Genomic DNA, 13,753 nt, shown 5'->3' with positions numbered 1-13,753 from the left:
ACTTGGCAAAGTCATACACTGAGTTAGTGGCAGAGCAGATACTAGAACTCTGGACTCCTGGTTGTCTGCTCTGACCCCTGGGTGCTGCTCCCTTTCCTATTGTCCTTGTCCTTTTTTTCTCAGACCTGCATCACTGCATAATGCTGCTCTGTTTTTTAATCTTCCTGTTTGAGCCTAATCTCTAAGTGTTAATCTAGGCCTGGTGACAAGCAGCAGGTGAGCGAATGCAAAAAGGTCCTTTCTGTTTTCAGAGGCTTCCAATCTGAGAACTTGATTTCACAAAAAAATTAGTGACGTGCATGGTGGGTTTTGTTCATTTAGGAGTTTTGCCATGAATAGTGTCAGGCAAATTACATTTTAAGAGTGGCAGAGCTGGGTCCGTTCCTGCTCATGAAAGCCATTTGCACAGCTGAATATTACACCTGCAGAATGTCTTTGAAGGGGTGCAACTGAACAGCAGTTTTCTTTGTGAACATGTGCCATTCCACAGCCCACTCCACATTTGCTGCCAATTGCAATTCCCTTTCAGCTTTGCCACCTCTGCTACTTTTTTAATGGATGTATCAGTGAATCTATTGAAAGACCTATTGACTGTGGGGATTAAAATAATCTGGTTTCTATAGGCTCCTTTTCCTCATTTTAGACGTATGTGCAATGTAACATTTTCAAAGGTTGGGCTTAAATTTCATCTTGATTTTTTTTTTTTTTCCCCATTTTGAATTGAGGTTTTTCATAGGTTTTAAAAATGCCCTTAATGAATATGACTGGCAAATTTATGCATGCTTTATCCACGTACGTGAGATTATAGCTATAATTCAGATGCAGTCCTCATGCTACACTTTTATGTTGCAGGGATATTTTTTTTCTACCAACAGCCAAGGAACTCTTTTTTTGCTTAAAAATAATTTTTGATAACTTCTTAGGAAAAATCCCCCCAAGAATTATACCAAGGTCTGCTCTTGAAAATATGTGCCATGTGTCTTGTACTATTTCTGGATGTATCCCCAGGCATAATAATATACTCCCATAGCATCTAATCATTTTTTTAAAATCCAGCTAAGATTTTTCAAAAGTGACCAGTGATTTTGGGTTGCCTCAGTTCTTGGGGGTCACACGTCCACGGACCCAATTTTCAGAGGGTAGGTGCTGAGCGCTTTCTGAAACTCAGCCCCCTTTCAGATGTGTGTAGATGGACACCCAAAATCACTTGTCATTTATTAGTATCTTAATCCATATGTTAATTACTGTACAGTAATGGACTAATATAAAAGTGAAATGCTTGGCTGCTTAGAAGTTACTTGGTACTTTTGTAAAGAGAACAGACATCCTTTAATGTACATGTGGTTGGCCCCTTGTATAAATCTGCACCTCAGATCTGTAATATGCCCATCATTTTTCATATTGAATTATTTTAGTAAAGCAACTTACAATCATATCTAATTGCTTTACAGAAAGCACTAGAAAATAAATATACACCAGTAACTTTAAATATTATTGTATGGAAGTGGTGTTTGCATTGTCCCTTAGTGGTTTTGCCCTCAGGTACAGTATTCTTGATAAAGAATCTGATTCTGCAATCCTTCTCATTTTGAATAGCACTTACATGAGGAGACTTTTTTTTTTTATAGGACTGCTCACAGGAATAAGTACTACTCAGTGCAAGTAACAGTTTCAGAACTGAGTCCTCTATTTTAAAGTATTTGTAGGGGAGGCATTCTGGATATCATGTATACATCAAAAGTTCTTTCAACATCAGTTCTAATCATAGAGTGTGGATTGTACAGTTGAACGTAACAGTGCCCTGAGATCTCAAACTAACCACATAGCAGGATGTTAAACACCTTGGAGTTATTCTTGCCTTGCAGTTAGTTCAATATTTTAATCAGCAATATTGTAGTCCCCGTCCTATTTTCACACATGCCTCAGAGAAGGTAGAGAGATCAGTGATGTGTTAGTGGATATGAACAGAACACCTACAGACTACTGAGAGCCTATTTAAGTAGCCAGATTGGATTGTGGAGCTTTCATGTTCATCGCATGGCTCTAATCAGTGGGGAATATAGAGTGGGTTATACTCACTTTTGCAATTGATGGTATTTATCCATTCTTCTAAAGATGTAATATACCTCATTTCATCTTGACTCTTAAGTAACACATCCCTATGCCTCTGAAAGGCCAGTGGCCAAAGATGAGCAATAGTCAGGCCTGAGCAAGTAGTAACTCCTCCAGATCTAAAACTGTCTTAGGTTTAAGTTCCACTCTATTCCAGTGTCCTGTAGGGCTACAACAGGAACTCTACACCATTAGGAAAGGGAGAATGCTTATTCCCAGTGGAATCTAGTAAAAGTTTCTATTCTTGCCAAGAGATACTGGCTTTTAAAATCATGACATTTTAGGTCTAGAAAAGTTTATTGGAAAGGGAGTTTTATTTTTTCCTCCTGCCTGCTACATCGATGCACTCCTGTGGAACCAAGTGCCTTCTTTCACAGATGCTAGGAGAAAGAAAATGTCCCACTAATCTTTTTAAAACTACAACAACATTCCTAAAATAGTATATGTGTGCCACATGGGCCATGTACAGACTATGCAAAGTTGTGCAGGGATAGGATTTTATCAGCTCTTAGTTTGGGTTACTTTGTATAAATCTCTTGTCTTAACCAATGCAACCACCCCAGACTCACTGATATTTCTGTTGTACACCTAAATATGTTAATATCTCTGTATACAATAGTGTAAGACAGTATTTGTGAATATTTCACACGTTCGGTATACAGTGCTAAAAATCAATAAAAATGAAAGAGAAATGACTTGCAATTTCTCTCATTCAAGAGTGGCATCATACAGGGAGCTTCATACATGGAGCTACTATCCATATGTCCTTTCCCTGGCCTCATGTCTTTTTCCCTCCTCACTTATTACTATTTTGTTTCAATTAGAAAATAGAAAGGGGATATGCACTCTGCTCCAAGGAGCTCCCCTGAGGTGCGGGGAGAAAGGATAGAATCAACCCTGGATTTCTACCTTTACCTCACTAGCTGGGGGAGAGAAGGTCATACGTTCAGAACTTCAGTTTCCTCTTCAGCAGGGAGCAGTCATGCACCCCCATCCCCAGAGGCGCATACACCCCATTGGCCCATCTGTCACAAGCCCAACTGCCCCTTAGTCGTACATAGAGCAGACTAGGTCACATCCCCATCTACCCCACCCTCTAGCCACAGCCCTAGAGTGAGATGGGAGGATCACACATCTGTCCCCCCATGACCGGTCAAGCCCACACACACACGCACACATAGCGAGGGGGCAATTCCACATCCACCGCCCCCCCACACACACACACAGCGGGGGGGTGGGGGGGGAGGGGAAAGATCACTTCCCCACACACACACCCTGAGGGGGAGTCGCTTCCCCACACACCCAGCGGGGGGGGGGAGGAGAGGGGATCACTTTCACACACACACACACACACCCTGAGGGGGGGGTCGCTTCCCCACACACCCAGCGGGGGGGGGATCACTTTCACACACACACACACACACACACACCCTGGGGGGGGGCCCCCTCCCCCCCCCCCCCGGGGGGGGGGGGATCACTTTCACACACACCCACCCTGAGGGGGGGGTCACTTTCACACACACACGCACTGAGGAGGGGTCGCTTCCCCCCAGATACACACACACACCCTCCATTTCCTGCAGTGCAGGGTCAGGGTCTCTTTCCCATCCATAACCCCTACGTGGCCCCCACGGAGCCGGCCACACTAACCTGCTAGCTGTATTCGCCGTACCGCAAGACACAGTCGCTAGAGCCGCCAATAGAGGCTGCGCGCTGAGACAGCGAACCAATAGCAACCTTCAAAGCCACGAAAGGGGCGGGGCTTGGTTCCGATTGGCTGCTGGCGGCCGGGGCCCGCCCCCCCCGGGCGCTATCAGGTTCGGGTGAGGAGGCGGCGTGCTGGCGGCAGGTGCCCGCGCTGCTGTGGCTGGCGCGGCCTGTGGGGGCCCGGGCGGGATGGAGCCCGGGGCGGCGGCCGGGGCCATCCGCGAGGGCTGGTTCCGGGAGACCTGCAGCCTGTGGCCCGGCCAGGCGCTGTCCCTGCAGGTGGAGGAGCTGCTGCACCAGCAGCGCTCCCGCTACCAGGAGATCCTGGTCTTCCGGAGGTGCCGGCCGGGGATGGGCCGGGCCGGGGCCGGGGCCGGGCCGGGGATGAGCCGGGGATGAGCCGGGCCGGGGATGAGCCGGGGATGGGGCCGGGCCGGGATGAGCCGGGGACGGGCCGGGGAGCGGGCCGGGGCCGGGGATGAACGGGGCTCGGAGCGGGCTGGACGGGGTGACTCGCCTCCCCATCAACTCTCCCGCCCCACGGGCGCTCCCGGGACGGGATCCGGATCCGGGGGCGGGGCGGTGAGGTGGCGGGGCAGGGCCCTACCGGCTGTCACCGCAGGGCAACAGCCGCTGCCCCTCGGGGACCCGGCTCCCCTTCCTCTCCGCCGGGGGGATCGGCGATCCCGGCCCCGCGGGCAGCCTGGCCACCCCTCGGGGCCTGAGCAGGGTGGAGCGTGGCCCCTTCCCCACGCTGCTCCCGGGATGCCTGGCCGAGGTCCAGTCCTGGGTGGGTGCTGGCAGGTGGCTCCCAGCCCCGGGGTGGGGGGGGGGCAGGGAGTTGGGGCGGGGGTGATTCCTGACACCACTCCCAGGCGCCAGAGTGGGGCCTGCCCAACACTTAGTGGGGGACGGAGGCAGCGCCGCTCCGGAGCGAGACCTGGTGCCATGAGCCTCTTCTGCGCGGGCGCTGCCCTGAGGACCCTTCGTTTCTCTTGCCTTCGCAGTAAGACCTACGGCAACGTGCTGGTGCTGGACGGGGTGATCCAGTGCACGGAGAGAGATGAGTTCTCCTACCAGGAGACGATTGCCAACCTACCTCTCTGCAGCCACCCAAAGCCCCGCAAGGTACGGGGCTTCTTGGCTGATGGCCGGGTTGCTTGTGCCAACAGTTTTAGGAGTCGTGCTTAAATGACAATTGTCCTAATTTGCATTTTGACATATTGAACCCAAGCGCCAAGTATGTGGCCTATCAATGCAAATACAGTGCTCTACACTTCGGTAGCGCTTTCACCTGGGGCTTGCAAAGCATCTCGCAAGCAGCCCTTATAGCTTCGGAGATACTAATATCCCTGCCTTACGGGGGGGACTGTGTCCGTGGCAAAGCTGTGGAAGTCTCCTGATTGGATTTTCAGGGCTAACTTTCTTGATCCAGACTTTGCTATGACCCTTCCAGCCTGGCTGGACCAAGCTGATTCTCTTCTGTTTTCGGCCTCTCTCCTGTCTCAGGTGCTAATTATTGGTGGTGGCGATGGGGGAGTGTTACGAGAAGTGGTCAAGCACCCATCCGTGGATTCTGTGGTGCAGTGTGAAATTGATGAGGTACGTAATGCAGGAGGTGAGGCTGGCTTGTCCTTTATTTCAATGGGCTGTGAGGCTGCAGAGTGGCTCAGGGTAAATGGGAGAGCTGCTTCAAAATATCAGCTTAGTGCTGCTACTTCATCCGCTGCAACTGACCCTAAAGACAGCGCTTTCATTCCTTGCCATGTTGGCATGGCAGTGACTGCGCTACCTCCACGGCCCTCCATAGCAGCAGCCTGATTCTTTCCTGCGGACTCTTCCACATGCACAGCTGGGGCTAAGCCAGTCTGGATTGCAGGATCTGAAGGCTGAGCTCCAGAGAAGAGACGTTCTTCTGGCTTTGGGAAGTGCCCTTTTTCTTCCCCTGACGGGGACAGCACGCCTGCTCCAACGAAGGGACCTTGTCCCTCTGTTAGGTCACTGCTGAGTTGGTGTTCTACTGCTTCCTATGGGGCCTTCTGCTGGTAGGTGGGTCTGTCCTTCCTCCACTTGTCAGTTCATATTGGCGTTAGTTTCAGAAACTGTCGCCATTGTGCTGGGAAATATCTGTGTGAGAAATGAGAACTAAGCCCAGAGTCCATTCCTAACCTCTCTACTAAATCAAATGATGCTGCTGGCTGAGTGTGCCTTGACGTGAATAGGGACTGTGACGGCCATTGAGCACAAGGAGTGGCTCGGAACAGCTGACACTGGTGTCTTCTCACATCTCTGCAAGCTGTAATGATTCTAGTGTTTAGGGGATACACAGTGATTTTTCACCCGGAAGAAAGTGCTCCTCTACTAGGGACGAGGTGTTCTCCTCACCCAGAGGCGGAGAGGCCTAGACGAGGAAGTTTGCAGAGGGAAAGGAGGGCTCGGGGCAGGGATGGGAATATCGTTCATTGAAAACCATATTGGCAATTTTCAGGGTTTAAAAGAAAATCGCCGTGTTGGTTGGGATCTGCCTCTGCAGATGGTGATCTCCCCAGGGGAGAGGGGAGCAGGCAGGTCTGTGTAATCGGATCCTTTCAGTTCTTCAGGGCACCTTTGGAAATTGCGGGCTCTTTGGGTTTGGCACTTATTGTGCAAGAATGTTGCTGAACTCGGGGGCCATAGGAAAGGGCTGAGCCTTGTGTGTTAGCTTAAGATGCTGGAAACAGACTGCTCTCGAACGGCTGGTGAGGTGGGTCTTAGCTGAGGGTGTGGAAGGAAATGACTCCGCCATTGATCAGCTTGGCTGCATGACGCCGTATGTACTGACCTGCTTGTGCTGTCTGTTACAGGATGTGATTCAGGTATCGAAGAAATACCTCCCAGGGATGGCGGTGGGCTATTCCAGCCCCAAGCTCACCCTGCACGTTGGGGACGGCTTTGAGTTCATGAAACAGAACCAAGAAGCCTTTGATGTGATTATCACAGACTCCTCCGACCCCATGGGTGAGAACCCAAAGGAAAGGGGAGAGTGGGGTGGGTCCCAGCCCAGAGAAATCCCTCCCTCCCTTTCACTTCAGTTCCTTTGATGGGAAGTGATCTGCCTGGGGCTCCAGATGCAAATCATGGAGCTGCTGGAACTACTCCTTCCTTGTCTCTTTGGCCCCGAGCGGGTGGGGGGTGAAACGGCATCTGAAAACTGTTTCTTTGCCAGCACAGGAGCAAGGCCGCCAGCCAGCCCTCTTGCTTCCCTTTTCGCGGCTCTGTGCCCCAGTCCTGGGAGGTGATCTAATTACCGCTTGTAGGAACTAGTTGATCCTGGAGTCTGAAAAGAACTCCCTAATTGCCAACCCTCCCTGCCTACTCAGCCTGTGTCTACATGTAAACCACTACAGATGCAGCTGCACAGCTGTAGCCATTTAAGGACTTGTCTACACTACAAAATTGTGTTGACCTAAGTTACGTCAGCCTCCAGCCGCTGCAGTCTTTCAGTCGCCTTTGCGTGTCCACCTTCGCTCCTTGTGTCGACCTAACTCCATTGACGTTGACTCTTGTGGAGGTGGGTTAAGTCGGCAGAGCGGGGATGTTACGTCGGAGGGAGCAAAATTTTAGTGTAGACGCTTCCCTAGTGGGGGCGACGTAAGCTGCCTCGCATCGACATTGCTCTGTCGTGTAGACACTACCTACGCCACCAGGAGGGGTTCTCCTGTCATAAGTAATCCACCTCCCCAAGAGGTGGTAGCCAACTCGATGAAAGAGTTCTTCCATCAGAAAGAACCCGAAAGAGAGTGCACTGGGGTTAGGTTGGAATAGCCACATCTCTCAGGAGTGTGGATTTGTCATGCTCCTCGGAGATAGCTATAGTGATGTAAGATTCCTCAGTCTTCCTACCTGTAGTGAGCTGCTGTCCGCGCCTCGCCACCCCCTTGAGAAGCTAAGGGAGCTAGCTACCTTCCTTACGTACTCACTGGTCCCATTACCATAGTAGCTAAGAGCTGCAGGGTCTTTAATGTATTAGCCGCCCAACAACCGTGGGAGACAGGGAAGTGCTGCTATCCCCGTTTTACAGATGGGTAACCGTGGCTGTGTCTTGAAGGGCCAGATTTTTAAAGGTATTTGGGCATCTAGCTGCCATGGAAATCAATGGGAATTAGGCACCTAAATCATTCTAAAAATCTGGCCCCAGAGTGACTTGCTGAAGGCACACGGGGAATTCATGGCAGCATTGAACCTGGGTCCCAAGCTAGCACCCTAGGTCCTCGACCACCTTTCCTCTCTTCGACAGAGTACACAATGCTGCCTCGGGTTTGACCATGTAATTGTTTTCTGCTCCATTTGAAACAAAACCACGCTTTTGGGAGGGGGTGGAGAGGTGGAGGGCACATGCCTCGGGGGATGTTCTGCTCTCCTGATTCCCTTAGCAGGAGGTTCCTTCAGCTACTACTGTCTGATCTTGATAGACACGTAGCCTAACCCCAGTGCCCTTTGCTGATGTTATCTTCTTCCCTTTAATCTGCCGAGCAGTGGGGTGAGATCATGAGATTTTTATTTTTGTGAGGAGTATTATGTTTGCTGATTAGCAAAAAGAAAATTGGGGTGGTTCTGCTGTGCTAGAGGTGGGCCAAACCAGAACCCCAGATCCAAACACACTAGACTACACAGCCCCAGCTCACCTCTAGTTATTTGCAATACATTAAAAAGTGATTCAGAACCTTCTTTTCTAAAACAATTGAGTTTTGCCTGGTATCAAACCTGAGTATCTAGACCTCCAGGTGGAGCAAAGCTCTAGTCTCTTCCGGAGCCTGGCGAAGCCATGCCCAAGATGCACAAAGGGATTTTCATGGACCCTGAGCCATCTCTGTGACATCCTACCCCCAGGTCCCGCGGAGAGCTTGTTCAAAGAATCCTACTACCAGCTGATGAAGACGGCTCTGCGGGAGGATGGGATTCTCTGCTGCCAAGGTGAGACCAGACAGGGTACAGTTGGGCAACTGAGGCACAGAGAGGCGAAGTGACTTGCCCAAGGTCACAGGAAGTCTGATGAAGCTGGGAATTGAGCCCAGGTGTCCCAAGTCCCAGACTAGAATTGAAGGTAACTATGTAAATAGGGAAGTTCAGGTAGGTGAGGCTGGGTGTACCAGGATCCTATTGTAACAGGGTTATAACAGACAGGTAATGTGGGTCTGAGGATCTTGTCCCCTTGTGCCTGCTGTTCTGGATCTCATGTAAATGTTGTAATCCCCAGGCACAGATATCAGAGGCCTCAAAAAGCCAAACTTGGGATCCGTGGTATAATATCTACTGTTTAAAAATCTCACTTCCCAGAGCTGTCGGAGTCTGACCTTAGTCTTCCTATGCATTTCCAGTAATCTTCGCAGTGCGTCTACACTAGGGCTTTTACCAGCAAAGCTATCCCAGTGTTAAAAAATCACAGCCCATCCCGATGTAGCTATGCCGGTAAGACTTAGGTGTAGACCAGGCCTTAGTCTTCAGATTTAAAACCAGCCTTAACCTGAAACCCTCTGCTCAGAGTGCTAAAGGTGGCCATTGTCTATTCTAACCTCCTTTCTGTCCCTGTTACCTGCACAGGTGAATGCCAGTGGCTACACCTGGATCTCATTAAGGAGATGCGTCAGTTTTGCAAGTCTCTGTTCCCTGTGGTGGAATACGCTTACTGCACCATCCCTACGTATCCCAGCGGACAGATCGGCTTCATGCTGTGCAGTAAGAACCCAGTGAGTGTTGGGTGTCCAGCAGCTGCCGTCTCCCTGCAGCCTGTGGGGTCGCTGGAGGGGGAGGGAGACATGGAACAGGCTTGGCTCAATTAGCGGCATCAGCCACTTCTTAGTTTCTGAAAGACCAGGAAGCCCGCTTATGTGCAGTCTGCCTCTGTGCTGTGCCCTTGGCTAACTCAGAAGGATCTACATGTGGCACCTAGACCCATCTTCTTAGGAACCAGGGCCCCCCCCTGGGTCTATGCTGTGCTTGGCCGTTGCTAGTCGGGGTCTAGAAGCCACGGTCCTGCTTGCCCATCCCGTGTGTCATTGGGACAGAACTGACTGGCTACTGTAACCAAATGTCCTGGTGAATGCTGTGCACATGTGTGAGAGGCAGGGTGTGGCTCCCACTGAGCAGGTGCAGCAGCAGTGCAGGCTCCCCGTCAAAGGGCCCCAGGCCTGACCGGGGGGGGCCACGCCAAGGAATGAGGGAGACGGTCAGTTTTGACAGCCTCTGGCGGCTCTGCTTTTGAGATGAGGGCAGCTATCCACTGGGAACCGGATTGAGACCCACCAAACTCATTGCATGCAGGGCCCCAAACAGTCATTGGCTGTTAATAACTGGACTGGCTTTGGAGCAGTGCTCTGAAGTGAAAGGCTCTGCATACAGCCTCCAGTCCCCCGACTTCTCCCCTTCAGGCCTGTTGCAGTGCACGGCTGGGCTCTCGCACTGAGTCAGAATGCCAGCTGCAGTGTAGTCAGTGCCGCATTGAATACAGATGGAGTGAGGGGTTTGATCTTCAGGCACTCTTTCACGGCATGAAAGCTTTGGTTGGCACAGGGCTCATGCAGACGGTCCCTGGTCATGCAAGTTAATCTCACTGACTTCAGCCTGGGAATAAGGGCTAGTCATGTGATCCGGGGTTTGCAGACTCCAGACCCTAAGAGGCTGTTGTCGTGCAGGGCTTGTGATCCTAGGGTGGCAAAATACCATAAAAAATGCCCGTTTGTGTGTGTGCTCACTGCCTGCTCCCAGCAGCCAGGACACAGAGCCCCTCTAGACGATTACACAAACACCGAGTGCGTGTATTTTTCCTCTTCGCAGAGCACAAATTTCCGGGAGCCCGTGCAGCAGCTGTCGCAGCAACAAGTGGAAAAGATGAACCTGAAATACTACAACTCTGACATCCATCAGGCAGCTTTCATCCTGCCTGAGTTTGCACGGAAGGTAAGTGAGGCTGCAGCCCCTCTCTCCCCCCAAAGGCTGGTGAGAACCCACAGTTCTGTGGAGTGGAACCCCTGATCTGGGACCAAGGGTTCCCACTCGGGGGGAGCCCCGCTGCTCTGTAACTCTGCTGTTGGTGCCATGCCTTCATTAGAAGTACAAGCCTCCTTCTTGGGCAGGGAATGCTCAGCTCCAGCTTATGGGACCCTTGACCTTGAGCGAAGGACTGTCCCTGATTAATTCCAGGGAGCGTGGGAGTTGGTGTGGGACTGTACGGTCTGCAGAGCTACCAGCATGGAGATCTGGGTGCTGGCTGCTCTGGGTGAGGCGTGGGGAAGCCAGTGCCGGCCAATAGCTCTGGTGGGGCAGGAGCTTATTGAACCCTCAGCTTGTCAGTACACACGTGTATAGGAGGAGACTGCTACAGAGAACTAACCTGAATCAAACCCCGAACAGGCTTTAGATCCACCAGTGGGCCCTGAGAGTCACCAGTCCTCCTTAGAGAAGCCCCACAAAGAGCCTGGGTAATGCAGGCATGGGCTGTGGATCCTGCTGCAAACCAGAGGACTAGATAACGGCAGTGGTGATGGTCTACGGTGGGCGTGGAGTTCATTGTGCATTGCTGAAGGATTTGTCCATGGTTTACATCGCCCCCTTCAAACCATCCCTGTTGCAGTCAGGCCTAAGCCCCGGGTGCGAAAGGTGCAGCTGCAGAAAGGAGACCTGCTCGGCGTGGTAGAGGAGTTGCCCGAGCTAGTGGCATTGTAATGTGAAATGAGCATGCCCAGAAATACACTTCCCAGCCCCTGTCTAAGCAGGTTTGTCATTTCTCTAGACGATTAACTGACTTCCTCTCTCTTGGGTGTCTCCAGGCCTTGAGTGATGTGTGAGAGCCTGAGAAGCTGCTTTTCCCCCCGTGAGTTGGACCCAGAGATCTTCAGCGCTGCAGCATGGGGACTCTCTCAGCAGGCTGCCAACTCTTCCTCCTGGCTGGGGATTTGACCCTTTGCCAGCCAACATTCCGTCTGATAACGCTTAAAGATGGCAGGGCATAAGCCAGATGAGACTCTCCGAGCTCCTCATTGCTTGGGGTCAAAACTGTTCTTTCCAGTATTGGGAATGTAAGATATCTTTCTCCTTTCTTTCTTTTCTCCCCCCTCCTCCTGGCCCCAGCTCACTTGGTGTATTTATAACGCGTGTGTCTGCGTAGCAATCTTCTGGAACTTGGGAAGAGTCCAGAAGGTTCATTAACTCAGTCTTAAACACAGGGAAGGGAATAGTGTGCAGGGAGGTAGCCTGCTCTCCTCTACAGAGAGCTCCATCTGCTGAGCTATTGTAACTGGTAACAGGCCTGAACTCCAGCTCCACTGTTTCCTTGGAGAGGTCACAATTCATATCCTCTGTTGCCATTCACAATAGGTCTCTAGTCCCGCTGGAGCAGCAGTGTTACAGGGCCAGCTCATCGGCTGGCAGCAAAGTCTAGTAGTTTGTTGTTTTTTAAATTGGTTGGAAACGAAGTGCTGAGGCACTAACAGGGCGACTCCTGTTTTTTTTAATCCTTGCTTTCGGATCGGTTCCAAGGCATGTTCCCCAATACAGAGGTCGGTGCTTTATATCCATCCGTTGCCTGGTGGATAGCAGCGAGGATGGATGTCAGGGGAGCTAGTCTCTCCTGAAGGCCTCCGCCTTTTAGCCGTAAGTAGAAGACTCAGGCCGGGTATTGGCTGGCCCCTGGGAGGCGTATCATGATTTGTATTCTTGCTCCCAAGATCAATGGATGTGTAATTTGTTCTCCACGTGTACTGGGTCCTGAGGCTCAGACTCCACCTCTCCATTACTCATTAAAAGAACTCCATGCTGCCTCTGGGCTGTTGGTGTCCTCTCTCAGTGCAGCCCCCTGCAGCTGTCACTCCCAAGCAAACAATCTGTTCTGGTGGATAAGGTGACATTGGAGTCGGTGCATTTCCTTGATAGGGAGGGATGCTCTAAAACTCCTGTGCTTGTCCTACTGCCTCTTACTGGAGGATCTCGGGGCACCATCCAGTCAGCCTGGCTCCTCCTCCCCCTGCCCTGCAGGACATATAAAAGGCATATGTTGTAAACTGTGACTTGGTGCATGCTCTGCATTGCAGCCCCCACCCACTAAGAGCTCTAGCCCCTCTGCTGTCCCATGTGCACTGCACAAGTCAGCACCCCTTGGCCTCAGCTACTCTCTAGTCCAAACAAGAGGCTCCTGTCTGCTCCCCGCCCCCGCTTCTTACTTGTCAAACTAAGGAAGCTGCCCATCTCCCTGCAAGCATGGCTCAATCGCTGACTCCTCCCAGCTAGTCTATTGTCCTCTGCAAAACTGCTGCTGGTCCCTAAGGCTGACTGCTCTTCAATCCTGCAGTGGGCTCTAGCTGTACAAACCTTGAATGTCCACTAGGGGACATCTCGAGAACCCAAATCAAAGGGCTTGTGCTGCCAAGGAAGAGCGTTCCCCGGCAGGCTCTGTCACGGTAACAGTAGAGGTGCAATGTTTTGCTCATGTTGGGACTAGGCTGTGTCACAGCCGCTGTCCAACAGTGCCTGCAGCTCATGTAGCCAGCGACTGTCTGTCACGTCTGCCTCCTCTGTTGGAGTCTCCCCTTCTGCTTTATCTCTAGTTATTGCCTCAGCGTGCAGCCCCACTCCTCAGATTCCCATCAGCACAGCTCCATCGCTGGCCTGAGGCATTGCAAAGCAATGCTCCAGTGCAGGAGTGGAGCCTGGCTCCCCTTCAGTCTGTCAGGGGCAGGCTGGCCAGATTTCACCCTGGTGTCTGGGCTTGAACTAGCTTGTTTAAGTGGGTGTGACAACTTTGTGTCCTTCCGTTCGCTTGGGGCCCCTGAGCCTTGTTCGATCTACCCCTCCAAGGAGTTTGTCCTATTGCCCTATATACACGTTCTTCCCACCCCAGCTGTTGTGTCTTAGTGTGGTCCCCAGAACAGAGCCTTTTCTTATCCCCTAGGGGTCGCCCTAG

At 51.6% G+C, this 13,753-nt stretch overlaps 1 protein-coding gene across 1 annotated transcript; it reads left to right on the top strand.

The window, feature by feature from the left end:
* The first annotated feature begins 3,950 nt into the window (after nt 1-3,950).
* Nucleotides 3,951-12,612, top strand: SRM (spermidine synthase). Its single transcript, XM_024210623.3, has 8 exons — nt 3,951-4,157; nt 4,827-4,947; nt 5,329-5,421; nt 6,663-6,816; nt 8,689-8,772; nt 9,400-9,545; nt 10,633-10,755; nt 11,625-12,612. The coding sequence occupies exons 1-8, from the start codon at nt 4,009-4,011 to the stop codon at nt 11,640-11,642; spliced, it is 888 nt and encodes a 295-aa protein (XP_024066391.1). The 5' UTR covers nt 3,951-4,008; the 3' UTR covers nt 11,643-12,612.
* Nucleotides 12,613-13,753: the final 1,141 nt, after the last annotated feature.

The sequence above is a fragment of the Terrapene carolina genome, unplaced genomic scaffold (assembly GCF_002925995.2).
Source record: "Terrapene carolina triunguis isolate 2854851 unplaced genomic scaffold, T_m_triunguis-2.0 Scaffold714, whole genome shotgun sequence".
Classification (NCBI taxonomy): Eukaryota; Metazoa; Chordata; order Testudines; family Emydidae; genus Terrapene; species Terrapene triunguis.
Note: the sequence above shows the minus strand (reverse complement) of the source record. Positions and strands in the feature narration are given on the sequence as shown.